This window comes from Magnolia sinica, chromosome 11 (genome assembly GCF_029962835.1).
Source record: "Magnolia sinica isolate HGM2019 chromosome 11, MsV1, whole genome shotgun sequence".
Taxonomy (NCBI): Eukaryota; Viridiplantae; Streptophyta; class Magnoliopsida; order Magnoliales; family Magnoliaceae; genus Magnolia; species Magnolia sinica.
Window position 1 is genome coordinate 70,023,540 of NC_080583.1, and position 20,325 is coordinate 70,043,864.

The 20,325-nt window shown below is 41.6% G+C and overlaps 1 protein-coding gene across 1 annotated transcript; it reads right to left on the reverse strand.

Annotated features, from left to right (window-relative positions):
- Nucleotides 1–1,827: 1,827 nt before the first annotated feature.
- LOC131218151 (UDP-glycosyltransferase 83A1-like) lies at nucleotides 1,828–19,732 on the reverse strand. Its single transcript, XM_058212831.1, has 2 exons — nucleotides 19,312–19,732; nucleotides 1,828–2,842 (listed from the first exon to the last, which is right to left on the reverse strand). Exons 1-2 carry the CDS (start codon nucleotides 19,730–19,732, stop codon nucleotides 2,028–2,030), a joined length of 1,236 nt encoding a protein of 411 aa, XP_058068814.1. The 3' UTR covers nucleotides 1,828–2,027.
- Between the last annotated feature and the right edge of the window lie 593 nt (nucleotides 19,733–20,325).

Sequence of the window (20,325 nt, forward strand, 5' to 3'; positions counted from 1 at the left end):
GTAGACTTTTACTAGCGCTTTTCTATTTTTAGCGAGTCTTTCCCAGCAGTCAGTAAAAGCGCTGGTAAAGGACAATAATCGGCGGTTAAAGTTTCTTTCTAGCGGCGGCCATACAAAACGCCGGTAAAAGTGTCCAACCGCTGGTAACTCTACCGACACGTATCTGAACGCCGGTAAAACATTTAGCTGTGGTTTTACATATTTATTGGCAGTTTTGGCCGCCGGTAAAGACCACTTTTCTTGTAGTGGTAGAACCTTGCCCATGGGCTGTCTCACGGGCTGTAGAGGAATTGGGAAAAGAAGGAATGTTCTTTGGGTTTTGGGAGAGCAGAGGAAGAGCATCTCAGCTTAAAGAGGTTAGAGCGAGGGTCGGTCTGCTCGGGGGATGGGGATGACTGGGTGCAGGAGTCAGGTTATGGAAGAAAGGGGAAGAATCTACTAGAATTTGAGCATCTTCAAAAGCCACTTTCCTTCTAGGAGATGCAATGGGGTAGGAATTCTTTGCCACAGTATCATCGTCTTCCGAAGATTCTTCAAAGGATTTCCTAATTTTTTTAGGGTTGTGGCCCTCCGAGAGAGAGCTCTACACACTTCTACAATGGTTCAGCAACTTGGAGGTCGGAAAGGGAATGTGTTTTGTGTATTGTGTTTCAGGGATACCAGATTCCGAAGTGAGATCCTTTGAATTATCTGGCTTGGATGCATACGATTGAGTTGCCGAAGGGGCATTTTCCCTAGCACCTTGGATGGAGGATCCCTTAGGAGAGTGTTGGGCATTTCCATAACCGCCTAGGATAGGGGGACTATTGATGGGGTATGGGATGTAATCCGGAGTGCCATGGGGGCAGGGAACGATGGGGGATTCTTTGGCATTTTCGCAAACAGTTGGAAGGTTCATATTCCTAGTAGTGACTGGGGTATTTTCACAAACATCTAGCATGGTTGAATTCCGGGTTGGAGCTGCAACAAGACTCATTGGAGTATGCTGGAAAGCAGATGGAGGTAGTGCTACAATGGGGGCCTGCAGGGTGGCGGGCAACTTCCAGGGGCGGTGGAGCTGGGTGGTGAAAAACCCTCTCAACCCACTATCTAGTGGAGACGTCTGGAGCTCTGGTAAGGTCTTGGTGATCACCAATTGGAGGCGAATGAGGTGGATTCAACATGCCCCAAATCCAATATTCTCTATTGGCCACAACCAATTTCCAAACCTTTTGGGTATCTACGCCCAACTGAAGGATAACCTTGATTCTAGCTCCAATTTGAACGAGGCCAAGGGCAGAGCATCTCTCGATTTCCATGACTTTACCAAAAGTTTTCCTCAAACTAATGAAGACTGATTCAAGCCATGCATGAGCGGGGATCCCGAACAGTGAGATCCGGACACCTTCCTCAGCGAGGTCCCTTGGTGGGCTCCGTTTTGAAGAAGATGAGGAAACTGTCTGGAGCTATTCGGGTGATATCGATTGCAGATGCAGCATACCTGGAATCAGTCAATGCCTGAAAGAGACGAATGAGAGAGATGCTTCCTTTCTCAGCTTGGGCCACCAGCGCCAGCTTAAATTTCTGCAGATTTCTCTCTGCCTCTCTACGATCAGCTAGGAAAGAGAGACTTCCGGATGGTATCACCACCCGGGCTGGGGTAAATGCTGTCTTTGGGGTAAAATTACCATGGTCCATTTATTAGGTGGCCCACGTGCGCATCAGGAAGATGGATGGTTCAGGCAATATTACAAACGGTACAACAGATGGAAAGTCTTTAAATATGCCATGGATAGAGGAAAAAAAAAGGCTCTCAGACATCAGGTGGGCCACATTGAATATGGACCGTTTCTCATCTTTTTTTCAGTCTTCCCATACTTGTGTAGCCCCAGTGACGAGTTAACCAGCTTGATTTTATAACCATAGCCTGTTCACAGCGGCGCCCACCTAATGAATGGCTCATCTCTTTCACCCTAACACTTCAGCTTGACTGCTTCAATGAAATCGTTGAAATTCTTAAACGAAGATCCTCCTTCGGCAACATTCTTTCAGGCAGTCTGCATGAGCTCTAAAGATCTCACTCTTATACCCTCATCACCAAGTAATTCATCCAGCTTTCCCTTAATCTCTTCTTTGGGTATGATCCCACTGGAATCGTGTTTCAGCTGCAACCCAACCTTCCAAATATCAGAAATAAATATTTGATTTTGTAACTGGTCAGCAAAGTAAGGCCAGCACAAGAAAGGAACTCCATTGCTCATCCCTTCCATGGTCGAGTTCCACCCGCAATGGGTCAAGAAGCACGAAATCGAAGGGTGGGCCAGCACCGTTTGTTGAGGTGACCATCCAACAATCCGCCCACGACCCGCCACTCTGGCTTCAAAGCCATCTGGATAAGCGTCCGATGATGCACCAGTGAGGTCTGGTCGAACGACCCATAGGAACGAACGGTTGGAAAGTTCGAGCCCAAGTGCCAGTTCGTGGAATTGACGTCGGTCGAAGATAGTAAAGCTACCAAAAGCAATGTAAACTACTGAGCAGGCAGGCTGTTCATCGAGCCAGCTTAGGCAAGTGGAATCTTCAGGCCAGAAGTTCCCTTCGAGTCGCCCAAGTCGTCTTCCTGCGAGAAGAGGGCCGATTGGTAGGATGTTTGGGTACAAGTCAAAGGCGGATTGTTCAATCTCGTAGAATGAGTTGCAAAGAAACCAGTCGGCGAATTTAACAGCTCGGCTGCATTCGAATAAGTATCGGAAGATGGACTTTTGTGTGTCACGGTCACCGACGCAGATCCACACTAGGTGATTGGTGCTGAATTCTGGCATGGTCGGGGAGAGCTTGATCATTTGATGTTTCGTTGGAAATCCTGCAAAAATATTGAATCACTGTCAGGATCAATTACATAGCGTATGTATCTTCCAAGGTATCGGTGCAAATGGGGCCCTCCATCATGGCTACCATGTCAGGCATAGTTCCCATAGTTGGATGGCAAGCATGTAAAGAATCTGCATTCATCACGTCATATATTCTTTAAGCGTGACATGTACGAGAAATCGGGGTAGTAAACTCGTGAAAGTGTGCCACAGGTGCACACGTAGATTTAATCGAGCAACGTATATAAGCTGAATTTGGATAATTGGACTTTTAGATAGCCACAGGTATCCAATAAACCTTGGGTGATTTTATTTTATCTTATTCTAATTTCTCAGCCAAATTGAGTTTGGTTCAGGTCTCCTATTTTGTACCCAGTGATAGAACTAACTGGTTTGGAGTTTCTTTATTTCATATGCATGTAAATGCATTTGAGATAGCTTATTTACAACACGAATGTGTCAAGTGGCATGTGGATGTGTAAACCCAACAATGCAAATGTTGTTGTTTGATGTGGACCTAACCTGAACCTGATTTGAGGCCTAGGTTCAAAGATCTGATGGGTACCCGACTTTTGATGTGGATGTCCATCATGTGGCGCCCACCTTCAATATCCACTGCCCATCTTTTGGAGCCTACCTTTGATGTGAACCATGCATCATGTGGGCCCTACCTTCAATGTGGGTTTCCATCATGCGGGGTTCGCCTTCCATGTGGGCCATTCATCATTAAGGGCTGAACTTTGATGTGGACCACCTATTCTTTGGGACCCTTTGGTGTGGGTAATCTATAATGTGGGCCCACCATCAATGTTCATCATGTGGAGCCCACTAATGTGGATCGTACATCAAGTGGGCCCTACCTTTGGTGTGGTCCATCCATCATGCAGGGCACTTTTTATATGGACAGGCTATCATGTGGAGAAGGGAGAGAGAGAGAGAGAGAGAGGGAAAGTAAAACTTCAAAAAGTTAGAAATATATTTATTTTATTATTATTATTATTATTTTTTTATTTTTTTTTACATCCCCATGAATAACTTTAAGGTATTAAGTTACTTTTGAAGATTGTTTACCCGACTTAGACAAGTAACTTCTTTGCTGTTAAGAAAAAATAAAAATAAACAGTTACTAAACCGAAGTCACTTCCTAAGCTAACGTTAAGTTATTCTAATAATTAATAAAATGTAAATGTGGATAGAGTCGATGCAACTTAACATGCTCGTTGATTGAATAGAACCACAACCTCACCAAAATAAAGATATAGGCTTTGCCAACACAACTTGATGTTTCATGAAAATCTATCTATTTAGTCACATGTGATACGTGTGCGTTGGATGTATCGAGTGTGCCAGAGCCAACAATGGCTCAACAATTGCATAGAATAAAGTGATTTGTGAAGGAGAGGGCTTGTCTTTTTAATGTGTTCATTTTCCCTTTGGAGAAAAGGACATTCAACAAAGCGTGTGATAGCTTATGCCATTCAATAATAAAAATAGTTAAAAAGAATAAAACTAGGTCAAAGCCGCTCAATTTAATAGATAACTTTTAATTATACTCGATTGGAAAAGTAAATAATAAAAAACCAAAAGGATTACTAATGATAATCTATTCATAGCAAGATAGTCATTGGGAACGACTATTTGTTTGTGGCAAAAAGAATATTGGGCACGAAAATTAGATCGCCATCTAAATTATCTTTTGTGGCTAAACGGTCATCAGGAACAGCTAACCATTTGCTAGGGGCTGAGCTTCATTATGTGAGACAATCGTGGTTTGCAGGAAAAGGGTAGAGGTTTGTTCATAATGTGGCTTACTTCATGGCCGGACAATTATTGTGACAACTATCTGTTCATTTAACATGACCAAGTTCTATGATTAGATGACTAACAATGGAGGGATATATGATGGTTCGTTCATCGCATGGCTTGGTTCATAGCGAGATGATCAATGGAAAATGATAATCCATTCATTACTCCACGTGATTGAGCTTCATGGCAAGAGGGCCATTTGGAAAACAATTGACTATTCATCACTCAGCCACACATTTCTTGACGAGAAGGCCGGTGAATTGAAATCTTGTTCGTCACTTCGGGTCGTCACGTTTTGGTGAGATTGTCGTTGTAATGAGTAATCGTTTATTGCTTAGATCCTAACTCTATAGGTAATGTTGTCATGGAACGGCCACCTATTCGTTGCTTGAGTGGGCTCCATGGCAAGGCAACTATATTTAAACGCCAACTTGTTTATAACTTAATCAAACTTCATAGTGAGATGCTTGAGCATATTCCCTAGGCACATGGCAAGATGGCCACATTGACAATTCGTTTGAGACCTAGAGATCTACATAAGTCCGGCGACATGATTGTAAAAACATGGTAAATGACTATCATATCCTAATCTTCTTAATTCAATTAATTGATTTTGCAGCATTGCGCTAGCTTTACAAGGAATGAGTTAGATTGAAGAAAAAAATAATATTGGTAAGTGTTCACGGAGGATGGAGTATGGGTAGTGTTGCACTTGGAAATGTAGTGTTGTATTGTATTGGAGTAGAGTGGACACCAAGCTCTTCATTCTCTATTGCATTTATAGATATGTAAGACAGTTTGTCAGAGACACGTATTGAAATAGTTGCCTAGATCTTCTTTTGATTGATTGGCCAATTTGCAAATGTAGCCTATTATACTTTTTAACTCAAGATAAGTTTGCGGAATTTTCATTCAATTTGTCAATAAACTTGCTTTTGGATGTGCGTAGCCAATCATATTGGCACCATGTATCTCTATTGATCACTACCATATTTAATCATGCGAATTAGAGATTTCTACTTATGGCTTCATGTATATGTAGCCACTCGACTTGTATCATGCGTCATGAGAAGCATCACCGCTAGCTAAAACAACGGTCGTAACTTTGTTTCTAGGCTGTTACGGAGCATATGACCTCTCTCGTATTGCTCATATCATGGACTAACTTTTACTCATGCATGATGACACGTGTCTTATGGTAGCAACATTTCTTATACTTCATGATTTCCTCCTACCGATCACATTGGTTATGAGGATTTCATCTTGATCTTCCTTAAAGTAGTGCCACCACATCTCAGCTTACTATCCGTCCGATCTGGCACAATCAAAGGGAGCGTGTATAGAAGGAACCCTTCCTTTCATCATCAAATGGATGCATTTTGGCATTGACAGTTGGTTGCCTACAAACGGCTCTAACTTCCTCATTAATAGGTGGTCGGATCCCCTCTAGATGGTTTGTAAAATAAGAATATTTTAAGGCCTATTATGATGAAAGTCCCACCTTCAACAGTCTATAAAATGCACTCGTTAAAGTTCACCCTCTAATTCCGAAATTAGACAAATCCAATCCATGTTGGGATGGGCACGGCAAACATCAAAACCTTCTAGACTGTTTTTGGAGCCCAACATGTTGTTCATATGCTATCCAATTCATCTAGAAGATGAGAACTACCATGATGAATGGAAAACCCAAAAATCAGTTAATCTCAAAACTCAAGTGGTCCATGTCACATGAATTTAAAAGTTTTAGGCATGATTTTACATGTTGAAAAAGTCTTAAATCTGATTTTGGGTGTTGCTCGACCAGTCGTGGGAGCCGCTCGACTCAAAGTCCAGCAACTTGAGATTTTTAGTATCCGGGCTGCTCGACTGGTCGTGGGGATGTCTCGACCGGTTGTAGGGGTCCTACGACCAGTAGTATCCTCGGCTCAACTAGTCGTAATTACGCAGATTCATTTCCGAATCTGATGCGGACTGCGAAAATTTGAGTCAGTCTTTCGCAAGGTGCGAAATGAAATTTCCTAAACTATAAATAGGGGTCCCTAGGGCTTTTCTAGATATAATGAGAAATAATTCTAAAGCTTTCTAAAGGGGTTTTAGGGAAATCAAATGGTGTAGCAAGGGTGAGATTCGAGGTTGTTCGAATCGGGTAAGTCCTCTCTCTTGTAAGTTTTTTTCATAGTGGATTTCTGTCACTTTGTGCCGTGGTTTTTTCCAGCAAGGGTTTTCCACATTAAAACTTTGTATTCTTCTATGATTGCTTGTTACTATTGAATTGTTATCCTAGATCTAGATCTGTGTGGATACAAATCCCCAACAAGTGGTATCAGAGCAATCGTTGGGGCGCAGATTTGAACCTGCAAGATTAGTAATAATGGGAAACGGCAAGTTTAATATTGAGAAGTACTCAGGAAAAAATAATTTTAAGTTATGGAAGGTTAAGATGATTAGCCTGTTAACCAAGCAAGGCGAGATTAAGGCTCTTGAGGAGTGAAAATCTACCATGAAAGATGATGAATGGAAAAACCTTGATAGTAATGCTTTAGCTTCTATCCATTTATGTCTCACGGATGAGGTTCTTTATAATGTTTTGAGGGAGAAAACTACGGCTGGTTTGTGGGCAAAGTTAGAGAACATCTATGCAAAGAAGTCCTCTAAAAATCACCTGCACTTAAAGCTAAAATGTTATACCTTCAAGATGGCAGAGGGTGGAGATCTAAAAGCCCATATCAGCAACTTTAATAAATTGATGTGCGAATTGCTGGATATGGAGGAAGTGGTCAAAGATAAGGAACATGCATGTATATTGTTGAATTCTCTTTCTGCATCATATGAGTCTTTCAGGGACACGATGTGCACTGCAAATAAAACCCTAAGTGTTGACACCATTATCTCAACCCTTCAAGGAAAGGCTATGAGAAAGTTAAACGGTGACATGGGTGCATCTTCCGATACACTGATTACGAGGGACAGAGATTCTGAGAGAGGTACATGATCCTCAAGACCTAGATCCAAATCCAAGGGCAAGGGCAAAGGAAAATTATAGTGTTAGAATTGTGGGTTATCTGGACACATGGAGAAGGATTATAGAAATCCTAAAACAAAGAAAGAAAATTCAGTGGCTTCTTCCAAGGAAGCCAATGTGGTCACATCTGATGAAGAATCAAGTGGTGGTGATGTTCTGTCCGTTTTCATGATTGGTCACTTACATGACAATTATAAAGACGAGTTGATACTTGACACAGGAGCATCTTATCATATGACTCCTCATCGGAATTGGTTCGCCAGTTACAAGGAATGCGATGGTGGACAGGTTTTTATGGGCAATGAAAATGCCTGTAATGTTGTGGTTATTGGCACGGTGAGTATCAAGATGTTTGATGGGATGGAGTATACCTTGACTGACGTCAAGCATGTTCCTGATATGAAGAAAAGTCTGATTTCTCTCGGTGCACTCGAGGCTATAGGGTGCAAGTTCACTGGTATTGATGGTGTCCTTAAAGTTTTAAAAGAAGCACTCATGGTTATGAGAGCTCAGAGGCATGGAAACCTTTACAGGTTATTGGGAGCACTTCGGCAGGTAGAGCGGCAACAGCTATTGCAGACTTCACGTCTCTACGTATGTAGCATGCTCGTCTGGGCCACGTGAGCGAGCGGGGCATGAAGGTACTTTCTGATCGGTGTTTGATTTCAGTTTTTAAAAATTCTGATTTAGATATATGCAAGCATTGTATATATGGTAAACAATCTAGACTATCTTTTAAATCTCGAAAACATGTTTGTAAGGGAGTGCTTGATTATGTGCACTCTGATGTATGGGGGTCATTGCCAGAAGTTTCTATTGGGGGGTCGTCATGGTTTATTTCATTCATTGATGACTACTCCAGGAAAGTTTGGGTTTACTTCATGAAACGTAAATCTGAAGTTTTCACCATATTCAAGTAATGGAAGGCAATGGTGGAAAAATAGTCAAGGCAAAAAATAAAGGTTTTAAAGACTGACAATGATGGAGAATTTATTTCCACTAAATTTAATGATTATTGTAAGGATAAAGGGATCATCAGACACAACATAGTGCGCCACACGCCTGAGCAAAATAGTGTAGCTGAGCGAATGAATCAAACTCTCTTAAAGAGGGCCAGATGCATGTTAAGTAATGCTGCGTTGGGCAAGGACCTATGGACTGAGGCTGTTAACACGGCTTGTTATTTGGTGAACCGTTCTCCTTCAACGGCAATTGAATGTAAAATTCCAGAGGAAGTACAGAGTGGTTAGAAACTCGACTACTCAGATTTATGCATATTTGGTTGTGAGGCTTACTCTCATGTATCGTCAGTTGAGAGAGATAAGCTAGACCATAGGGCCAAAAAGTATATCTTTGTTGGCTATGACATTGGTGTGAAAGGTTACAGGTTATTCGACAAGGTCACACGCAAGGTCATCACTAGCCGTGACGTCAGATTCGATGAAAGCTCAGCAAGAGGAACTGAAAAAGGTGATCGTAGACGTCCAGATTGATACAAATGATACACAGGCAGAGACATATGTGAAGACAAAGGTACAGTATCAGGTGGAGCAGCCACCTATGAGAAGGAACCCATCGCGTGATCGCAGGTTACCAGTAAGATAAAGGGACTACTCTAATATTGTATATGCCCCCATTACAGATGAGGGGGACCTGTTTACTATTTAGGAGGCTCTTGATGAGCCTGATGCAGAAAAGTGGAAGGCGACGGTGGATAATGAGATGGACTCGTTGCATAAAAATCACACATGGGAGCTGATGGAGCTTCTTGTGAGCCAAAAAGTGATAGGATGCAAGTGGTTATTCAATAAGAAACAGGATAGATACAAAGCAAGGTTGGTAGTGAAGGGTTATGCTCAGAGAGAAGGAATCGACTTCATAGAGATATTTGCGCCGGTGATTAAGCAAGTATCTATCAGATTCGTGTTGGTGCTAGTTGCCCAATACGATCTAGAGCTAGAATAGATGGATGTGAAGACTGCATTTCTACATGGGGAATTGAAAGAGCAGATCTACATGAAGCAACCAAAGGGCTACGAAGTTAAAGGGGCAGAGAAAAAGGTTTACAGGTTAATGAGGTCGTTGTACGGCCTGAAACAGTCGCCTAGGCAGTGGTATAAAAAATTTGATTCTTTCATGGTGAGTCAGAAATTTACTCGGAGTGAATACGATCATTTTGTCTATTACAAGACACTCAATGATGGAAAATTCATCATCCTAGTACTGTATGTTGATGATATGTTGATCGTTTGTCATGATATGTCTGAAATCAATGTACTGAAGACTCAGTTATCAGGGAGATTCGAGATGAAAGATCTGGGGGCTTCAAAGAGGGTTCTCGGCATAGATATTCATAGAGATAGGAAGAGGAGCAGGCTTTGGTTATCACAGGAAGAATACCTTGAAAAGGTATTGATCAAGTATGGGATGGATCAGGCAAAACCGATGAGCGTTCCCCACGCGGCTCACTTTAAGCTTTCCTCAGAACAATGTCCTAAATCAATTGAGAAAAAACAAGTTATGTCTCATGTGCCCTATTCGAATACGGTTGGCAGTTTAATGTATGTCATGGTCTGTACGAGACCGGATATTTCACAGGTAGTCGGTGTTATGAGCAGATACATGTCAAACCCCTGCAAGCAACATTGGGAGGCAGTGAAATGGCTACTTCAATATATTCGAGGTACGAAAGACTACGTCTTAACTTTTGAGAAAACAGGGACAAAGTTGGTTAGGTATGTGGATTTCGACTACGCAGGCAGTATAGATTCTAGGAAGTCTACTTCAGGATACCCGTTTGTACTAGCGGGTGGAGCAATCAGTTAGATGTCGAAGCTTCAGTCCGTAGTAGCTCTTTCCACGACCGAAACAGAATATATGGCAGTGACGGAAGCGTTTAAAGAAGGTGTTTGTCTCAGAGGCATGATAAATCAGTTGGGACTTCAGCAGGAGGCCGTGCCGGTTAACTGTGATAGCGAGAGCGCTATAAATTTGGCTAAAAATTTTGTTTATCACTCACATACTAAACACATTGATGTTCGTCACCACTTTATCCGACAGGTGCTTGAGGAAGGAGGCGTTACACTAGAAAAGATTCACACCAGCATGAATCCAGCAGACATACTCACCTAGGTCGTTTCTACAAAGAAGTTCAAGTTCTGTGCAACTTCTCTGGGCTTGGCGATGGCGTAAAAGAAGGACGGAGTATGCACAAGAAGCGTTGATTGAAGCTATGATGCGATGAAGAGATAAGAGAAGAGGTCAAGGAGCTATACAGTTAAAGATTGAAGACTTGGTGGAGATTGTTGAAAAAGTCTTAAATCTGATTTTAGGTGTTGTTCGATCGGTCATGGGTCAGCCACGACCGGTCATGGGAGCCGCTCGACTAGTCGAGTACCACTCAACTCAAAGTCCAATGACTTGGGGATTTTTAGTATCCGGGCTGCTCAACCGGTCGTGGGGATGTCTCAACCGGTCGTAAGGGTCCTATAACCAGTCGTAGCCTCGGCTCGACTAGTCATAATTACGCAGATTCGTTTCCGAATCTGATGCGGACTACGGAAATTTGAGTCAGTCTTTTACATGGTGTGAAAGGAAGTTGCCTAAACTATAAATAAGGGTCCCTAGGGCTTTTCTAGATATAATGGGAAATAATTCTAAAGCTTTCTAAAGGGGTTCTAGGGAAATCAAAGGGTGTAGTAAGGGTAAGATTCGAGGTTGATCGAATTGGGTAAGTCCTCTATCTTGTAAGTTTCTTTTCATAGTGGATTCTGTTGCTTTGTGCCGTGGTTTTTTCCCGCAAGGGTTTTCCACGTTAAAACTCTGTGTTCTTTTGTGATTGCTTATTACTATTGAATTGCTATCCTAGATCTAGATCTGTGTGGTTTTGCAGGGCACAAATCCCCAACATTAGATAGTGTGGCTCACCTAACTGTTGGATCAACCAAATTTTAGTCTTTAAGGACCTGTTTGGATACCAACAAATAAGTTACTTCTTAACTTAAGCCACTAAGTTACTTTTATCATTTGAGTTAATTTGGTAAACATGAATGTAAAAGTAATTCCCTTGCTTAAAGTTACTTATCCATGTTAGTTTTTTTAAAACTTTTTAACTCTTTACTTTTCTACTTCTCTCTCACTTACTCTGACGCAGGAATGGACATGATGAGGTCGATCACCATCTTCCTCAGGGATAACTACTCCGAATCCATAGGGTTTCTCTGGACTCCTCACAGAGATTCCTCGAATCCACGAGGGAAAATAGGAAAATAGAAATAATTCTAATAAATTCGAAAATAGATTGATTGATGATAAAAATGAAATTTTAACCCTTTAAATCGTAATCTCAAACCTAGGAAGAAGTTTCATGGTTTTCGCCCTAAAAAAAAAATTAATTAAGTCTACTATTTAGGCTAACCACGTTATTCTCCTTAATTTTCCATGCCATTTTCATGTTGGGCACAACTCCTAAAGCTCAAAGGATCAAGAGTAATGATCGAATTAAAACTTACTATAAATAGTAAAAAGAAATTCAAAAGGATTTTTGACATTTGACAAATCCGGCATGGTCAACCTAGCATAGTAAGGTTGGTCTTATAAAGTAGCTTCTCGTACCCCAAAATCATATATGGTATGTCGAATAACTCATTCTGGTTTGCGAGATATGCCTATTTTAGGGTTTTGATGGTCCCGATCACTTCTGCCTGCGATCAGGCCTCCTCAAGTCCATCTTGGACATGAAAGTGTCCATGACCCACTCTATATTAGCCCCCTCCACTTCAGAAAAAACTCATCATCGAGTTCTCATCCCGTTTCGGTTCATGATACTCTGTTAGGTCTGCGGTGTAGAAAGTACGTGAGATCTCCATGTCATCTTGAAAATCAACAACGTAAGCATTGACATTAATCTTTCAGAGGATCAGTAACAGTCCAACCTTCTTATTCTTCAACATATTGTAGATCCTTATCGGAAATCTCTCATTGTGTAGATGAACCATAACATAGTCGCCCACCTCGAACAACTTTTGTCACCGATGCTTGTCAGCTTGCTCATTATACTTGTTGTTCTGCTACAATACTCATGCCTAGGAGCTTAGGCAAAAGGACTAAGTCAAGTGTGTGGTGGGGCACTCGACCATAAACAATTTGGAATTGAGACTTCCTTATCGAGTAGTTCACCATGTTATTGAATATAAATTTTGCTTGAGATAAGAGAAAATCCCATTGATTCAGTTTTTCACCCGAAATACATCGAAGGAGGGGTCCCAACGTGTGATTCACAACTTCCCCATGTAGCTGCATGACCTCTCTGAAGAATAGATTTGCTATGTGTGTTGCATCAAGGGTCTTCTTACATGGGATAAAGTACGTCTTTTTTGAGAAACGATCTACCACTACGAACACTAAATCCATGTCACGCTGTGTTTGTGAGAGACCAATCACAAAGTCCATAGATAAGTCCTCCCAAGGACTGTCGGGCACATGTAATTTGTTATAAAGACCCATATTCTGAGACTGCCCCTTAGAAGTCTGATAAACATGATAACGCTTTACTGTTTTACCCATGCCATGTATCAATTACAACCAGCAATACCGCTCCTTCACAAGAGCTCGAGTCTTATCTCACCCAAGGTGTCCACCAAGGCCACCTTCATGTAGCTCTTAAATAATCCGCTCACTCGGAGAACTTTAGGGGGATGAAAAGTCGATTCCCTTTGAAGAGAAAATCATCTTGCATATGTAGGTCACTGGGATGACCATCTTAGTACCTCATCCATGTATTTTTTAAGTCTTCATCCCCAGCATACAGGTTTTTGAGATAATCGAAGCCGACTATCTCATTGCTCATTGTAACAAGTAGTGAAGCATGACGGCTAAGTGCATCAGCTACCTTAGTTTGTTGCCCTAACTTGTGCTCCAAAAGGAATGCTAATTACTGTAAAAATACAACCCATCTAGCATGCACACGATTCACGTTAGCCTGATATTAATGAATTTGAGAGCTTGATGGTCTGTGTAAAGAATGAACTTCGTCTGAATTAAGTAATGTCGCTAAAGTCACAGTGCCTGGACTACTGCGTGTGATTCGAGTTCGTAGGTTGACTAGTTTTTGCTTGTATCACTAAAATTTTCACTATAAAAGGATACCGGCCTACTTTCTTGAGATAAAACTCCCCCAATTTAGACATATGAAGCATCACATTCAACCTTAAAAAGTTTGTCAAAGCTGCGAAGTACAAGAACCTAGGTTATAGACAATCTGTGCTTAATTTCAGCAAAGTTCCTGTTAGCTTAGCCGATCCACTGAAATGACCCCTTCTTCATGCAATCTGTAATTGGTGACACAATGGTACTAAAATTCTTCACAAACCGATGATGAATGTTGCCAATCTATGAAAACTCCATACTTCGTGGATGTTTGTTGGAACCGTCCATTCCCTAATAACTTTTACCTTTTTATCGTCACTTGGATGCCCATGGATGTAATAACAAAGCCCAAAAACAACAATTTATTGGTCAAATAGCTACATTTTTTTAGATTGAGATACAACATATTTTCAATGATCATATAAAGGGCCTGTTTGAGGTGTAAAATAAGGTCATTAGGCCAAATTTCTTTGAATTCATTTAGTAACGGCCTTAAACTTGGAGGAATATTTAGGGGATTTGATTCCTTGCCTTTACCACTACGACGTACACATCGTCAGTTTCCTTGGATTCCTCCATAAAATCTCGAATAGTTATGTGAGAACTCCTCTCCACTTTAGATGCTTTACAATGGTAGTTATGTGAGAACTCCTCTCCACTTTAGATGCTTTACGATGGTTTTCTAATGCCATAGGGGCAAGGACTATTTTTCTATCATACTTGACGAAGACATAAACATTGTCTCATCCTTAATGGATCGCATCATGGTCCGATTGCCATGGTCGATCGAGTAACATATTGCATACTTTCATGTATACTATGTTACAAAGTATTTGATCCTTATAATTTTTACCAATTGAAAACTAGACAATACATTATTTGGTTACCATGGTCTTGTTTACCTTTTTTATCCAGCTAATCGAGTAAGGGGAATGATGCTTTGTCGTAGGTAGCCACAACTTGTCCACCATCACCTTCGAGACGATATTCACACTACTACCGCTGTCTATTATTACTGCACAAACCTTGTCATTGATACATCTCGTGCAGAATATATTGTACCACTATGGATACAACTCCTTCCTGGGGGTGTCAATAATTGCCTAATGGCCAACAATTCACCATGATCCTCAACCAACCATTCTTCATCACCAGCTCCTTCCTCAACGGTTTGTTCATCTTCATCAATTTCAGGGTCTTCTTCCACTTCATCACCTTTAGTGCCTTGTTCATTAATGGACAAGTGGGTTGCTGGGCATTGAGGGCAGGTGTTTGATAAGTTACCTAATTAGCCAAAGCGATAACAAGTATTTCACCTTGGCCGACCTAAGGATTTGGAATCTTACTTAAACCCATTATTGTAAGTGCTACACATAGAGGCCTAGATGAGCCACTCCTTGTGTCACAGTTTACGGTTACAGGAGGTTGAGAACATCCTCCTACTGGTTATTTTCCTTGTACAATAATTGAATCCTGTGTGGGACCCATTTGTGGCAGCTTGAGTTAATGGATAAGGCCGAGTAAAGACTCTTACAAGTTGTGTTTTTGCCCTACCTGCCAACTGAACCACTTCATCCACGGTCTCGACCAAGTATATCCGAACTCGGTCCTTAATCGTCGATCGTCACCCACATATAAATCATGCTACCTTCTGTGATTCGGTTTCTTACAGGTCATTCCGCGTTGCCAATCGTTGGAATTCTCCAGTGTAATTTGTGAAGACTCAATTCCCCTGTCGAGAAATTTGGTATTGTTGGAAAAATACATGCTCGTAATCGCTAGGGAGGAATCATGATCAACGTAGGTGTCTCATGGAGCTAGGGAGGAATCGTGATCAAAGTAGGTGGCTCATTCGTAGCCATGATCTGACGAGCGCCTTGTTCTGTTGGGCATATGAGACTTGTAATATCTCCCACCATGCAGAAGCATCAAATTTAAATTTTGAATGCTACTAATTTCACCTTTTTATCTTCCAACATGTCCATGTAATCAAAATATCATTATACATAGGTTAACCAGTTGAGGAAATCTTCTATATATAATAAGCTATTAAAACTAAGAAGTTCGACCTTATCGCGATAGTCTCTTTCAACACAATCCAATCGATCACCTCAATGAACTAGTTGTCGATCAAAGCCACCATTGATGTCTTCATCGCTGGAGCTTGACTCACCATCGGCATTGCCCTATGAAAATTTGGATTATGCCTCACAACAACCGCAAGTGGCTGAGCATCACCTTGAGCCTGGGGTGGAATTAGTGTATCTACAAGACGGTTAAGGGTTGCCTGCTCCCCTTACATGGTCAACAAACTTTCTTGGTGGAAAGCTTCATTCTTTCCAAAAGATAACGAATCTCTGGATCATCATCCATGGGTTTTTGGTCCATTCCTTTGTTATTTTTCATCGGTTCGAAGGAAGTCCTCTCTTTGATACAAATTGATGCAAGGATGGATGTGATGAGGTCGATCACCGCCTTCCTTAAGGATAACTATGAATCCACGGAGCTAATCTGGACTCCTCACATAGATTCCTCGAATCCACGAGGGAAAATAGGTAAATAGAAATAATTCTTAATAAAATAAAATATAGCTCGATTGCTAATAAAAGCAAAATTACAACCCTTTAAATAGTAATCTCAAACCTAGGAAGAAGTTTTAGAATCAAACTCCAACTTAAACTCCCTTAAAACGTGACTTACTATAAATAGTAAACTTACTATTTATAGATGGTCGTGATTCCTACTAGACTTCATGGTTTTTGGCCAAAAATAGTAAGTGTCCTATTTGGCCTAACCATGTTATTCTCCTAAATTTTCTAAGCCCTTTTTTCATGTTGGGCACAACTCTTAAAGCTCAAAGGATCAAGAGTAATGATTGAATTAAAACTTACTATAAATAGTAAAATCGAAATTGAAAAGGATTTTTGACCATCGATCTGATGGAATCTCACATATCCGGCATGAGTAACCTAGCAAAGTGGGGTTGGTTAGCTAAAGTAGCTTCTCCTACCCCAAAATCATATATGGTATGTCCAATAACTCATTCCGGTTTGCAAGATATGCATGTTTTAGGGTTCTGACGGTCCTAATCACTTTCGCCTTCGATCAAGCTTTCTTTGGTCCATCTTAGACATGAAAGTGTCCATGACCCGCTTTACATCTCTCTCTCTCTCTCTCTCTCTCTCTCTCTCTCTCTCTCTCTCTCTCTCTCTCCAACTATCCATATCAAAGGAGGCCTCACATGATGGCTGTCCACGTTAAATGTGGGGCCCACATGATGGATGGTCCACATCAGAGGTAGGCCTCGCATGATGGATCACCCTTATTAAGATGGGCCCCACATGATGGATCACCCTTATCAACATGGGCCCACATAATAGAGATTCCACATCAAAAGTTGACCCCTAATGATAAATAGTCCACATCCAAAATGGGCCAGTATGATGGACGATCCACTTCAAATAAGGGGCCAACACAATGGACGGCCCTTCAAAGATAAGCTCCAAATGATTGACAATGGACATTGAAGTTGGGCCCCACATGATCGATGGTGGGCATATCAAGGTGGCCTCACATCATGCATGGTCCATATTAAAGGTCAGCCCCTAATGATGAATGGTTGACATCGAAGGTGAGCCCCGTATGATGGGCAACCCACATTGAAGGTGGGGCACACATGATGGACAGTTCATGTCAAAGGTGGGCTCCACATGATGGGTAATTACAAATGGTGGCCCCACATGATGGATGGTCTAGATCAAGGTGGGCCCCACATGATGGATGTTCCACATCGAAGGTCAGCCCTATGGCGAGTGGCCCATATCCAAGGCAAGCCACGCATGATGGGCAACCCAACTGAAGGTGGGGCCCACATGATGGACAGTCCACATTGAAAATGTGCTCGACATGATGGCCGATTGATATAATTAAAAGTGGGCCTCACATGATGGACAATAACATTAATGGTGGCCCCACATGATGGATGACCAATATCAAAGGTAGGCCCTACATAGTGGGTGATGTACATTAAAGGTCAAAGCCTAATTAGGAATGGCTCACATCTAAGGTGGGGCCTACATAATGGGTAGCTCACATCACAGGTGAGGCCCATACAATGAACAGTCAATATGAAAGATTGGCCCCACATGATGACACTAATTGTGAGGGAGACCAAACATACTTATGGGATAAATACTTATAATGTTGGAAACCAAATATGCTTTTCTATTTTTTAGCCAATAATCATATTGTTCACTAAATATACTTATCTACTAAATAAGTAAAAATCAAGATAAGCTACTCGTGGCATAAATAACTTATCTAAAGTAACCAACTATCCAAAGACCCCCTCATGAGAACATGAGAATGTCCACATGATGGATGAATTAGATATCATGTGCACATCAAAGTAGGCCCATATATAGTGCATTGTAGAATATGCCTATTCTAATAATCTTGTAAAGTATCCATGGTTAAAATACTCGGCAACTTGGATGGGCACATCCGTTCCCAGGTCAAGTCAGGACTCACCCAAGTCGGGAGCTGAATCGGCCTGACTCACCGAAGTCAAGAGGTAACTTCGGAGGGTGACTTATGGCACCGAATTGGATGGGTCGTCCGTTCGAGTTTAAGTCAACTTGAACCTCGTCCGTGACAATTCAGCATGTGAGGAACTGGCCTCATTGCATGGGCGCAATTGCAATCCCTACGAACAGTTTCAATCCTACCCACGGTCTCAAGAAAAGCATTCTCAGAGGTGCAGACTCAGTAGAAAACTGGGCCTGTGCCATATATCAAAACTAGGTAAGTATCATCATCACCGTAGCAGTGTCCCTGCTATTAGTTCAAAAACCCAAAACTGACTTCTACACTTGAGTTGGGTAACCTCAGAGACCACTGTCAATAATCAAACTCGATGTGTTTTGATTCAACATCATTTAGTTTCCCCATGAATCAGCTTCAAATCTCATCAAACTGAGTTGACTCAGTTGAGATGAGCTGAGTCATGGAGCTTTAGAAGGGCTCTATTGCTTGTTGTCCTTCATTAGACCATTGTTGGTCACCGTGGCCTAGGCCTGATGCTAGTCCACACCATCCGGCCCATAATTTAAACCTTGTTTTTAATCGAATAAATTTAAAATAATAATAATAATAATAATAATAATAAATAAAAAATGTGTGACTTCAATAAACTCGAACTCCATGGGGAAAGTTTTCTCACTCGACTGTTAAAAATCCTACCTCATTTCCACCGCAATTACCTCTAAGTGATTAGTACTCTACCACCATGGATTCAAGTTTCAAAATTCAATTCAACCTGTGATCTATTCAAACAAGCTTTTTTATTCTCTATTCTATATATATAAAGGATCCGGGTGATCCATTTCAAGATGAGTTTTCTTTTAACATTGTATTTCTTTAAGAGTATATTTCTTCATCCACAAAGCTTGGAAATCTTGAAGAAAGCCAATTTGGAAGTCTTACCGTCTGCGTCGAGGATTCCATCCTCGATCAGCTTAGGAACGTGAAACATTAGGGCACAAAGGCTCACTGGAACAGTCCAAACCACAGCTCCTCGGATCCGCATCTTAGCAGCAACATCCATAGCCCATCCCATCGTCCCATCCGCAATGATGCATGTGATCTTATCATGACCTGACTCATTCATCTTACGAATCAGCTCTTCTAAACCACCAGGCATGACATGTAAAATACATTCACATAGCTTGCCCACCTCATTCCGGTCATCATCAGGTGCCATCCCATCTGGGATTGCGACCAGACGGATCTGTCCGTCCACAACACCCATCTTTGGCAGTGCTGCCACGACGCGGGCATGATTGAACTCAGTGTTCACGAACGTGATTCTGAACCCACGGTCCATCAAGCAATGAGAGATCTCCATGAAGGGTATGACATGACCTTGAGCCGGGTATGGTATGACTAGAGCGTGTGGGTTTGCCATGACCAACACCCTCTGCAAGTGCGTGAGTAGAACGCGTGTTGTTTGCCCATTGCCTCTGATGTTCTTCGTGCTACTTATTAGGGGTTTGGGTTGGGTGGCTGAGTTTCCAACGCGAAGAATTTGCCTCGAGGGGTGCTGTTGTATGCATGACGATAAAAACTATGGTGACGTATTATTCGGAAGCGGATTGGCTGGTGTACCACACACCACCGATGTGGCTGGTGTGTTCAAGTCACCAAGTTTTGTGGGTCCCATTATGGGGTATTAGTTATATCCAAACCGTCTGTCCACTTGGTGAGCTCATTGTAAGACTTGAAACGAAAAATAAGATGGATCCAAAAATCAAGTGAACCACACTGTAAAAAAAAGTGGAGGATTAACGCCTGCCATTGAAGTGACAGAAATTTTAGATCAATATGACATTTGTTTTTTTTTTTTTTCCTCTTCATCCAGGTCTGTGTGACCTTATGAACAGATTGGATGGCATGTAAATGTTACGGTGGAGCCTACAAAAGTTTTAACGGTGAGAATTA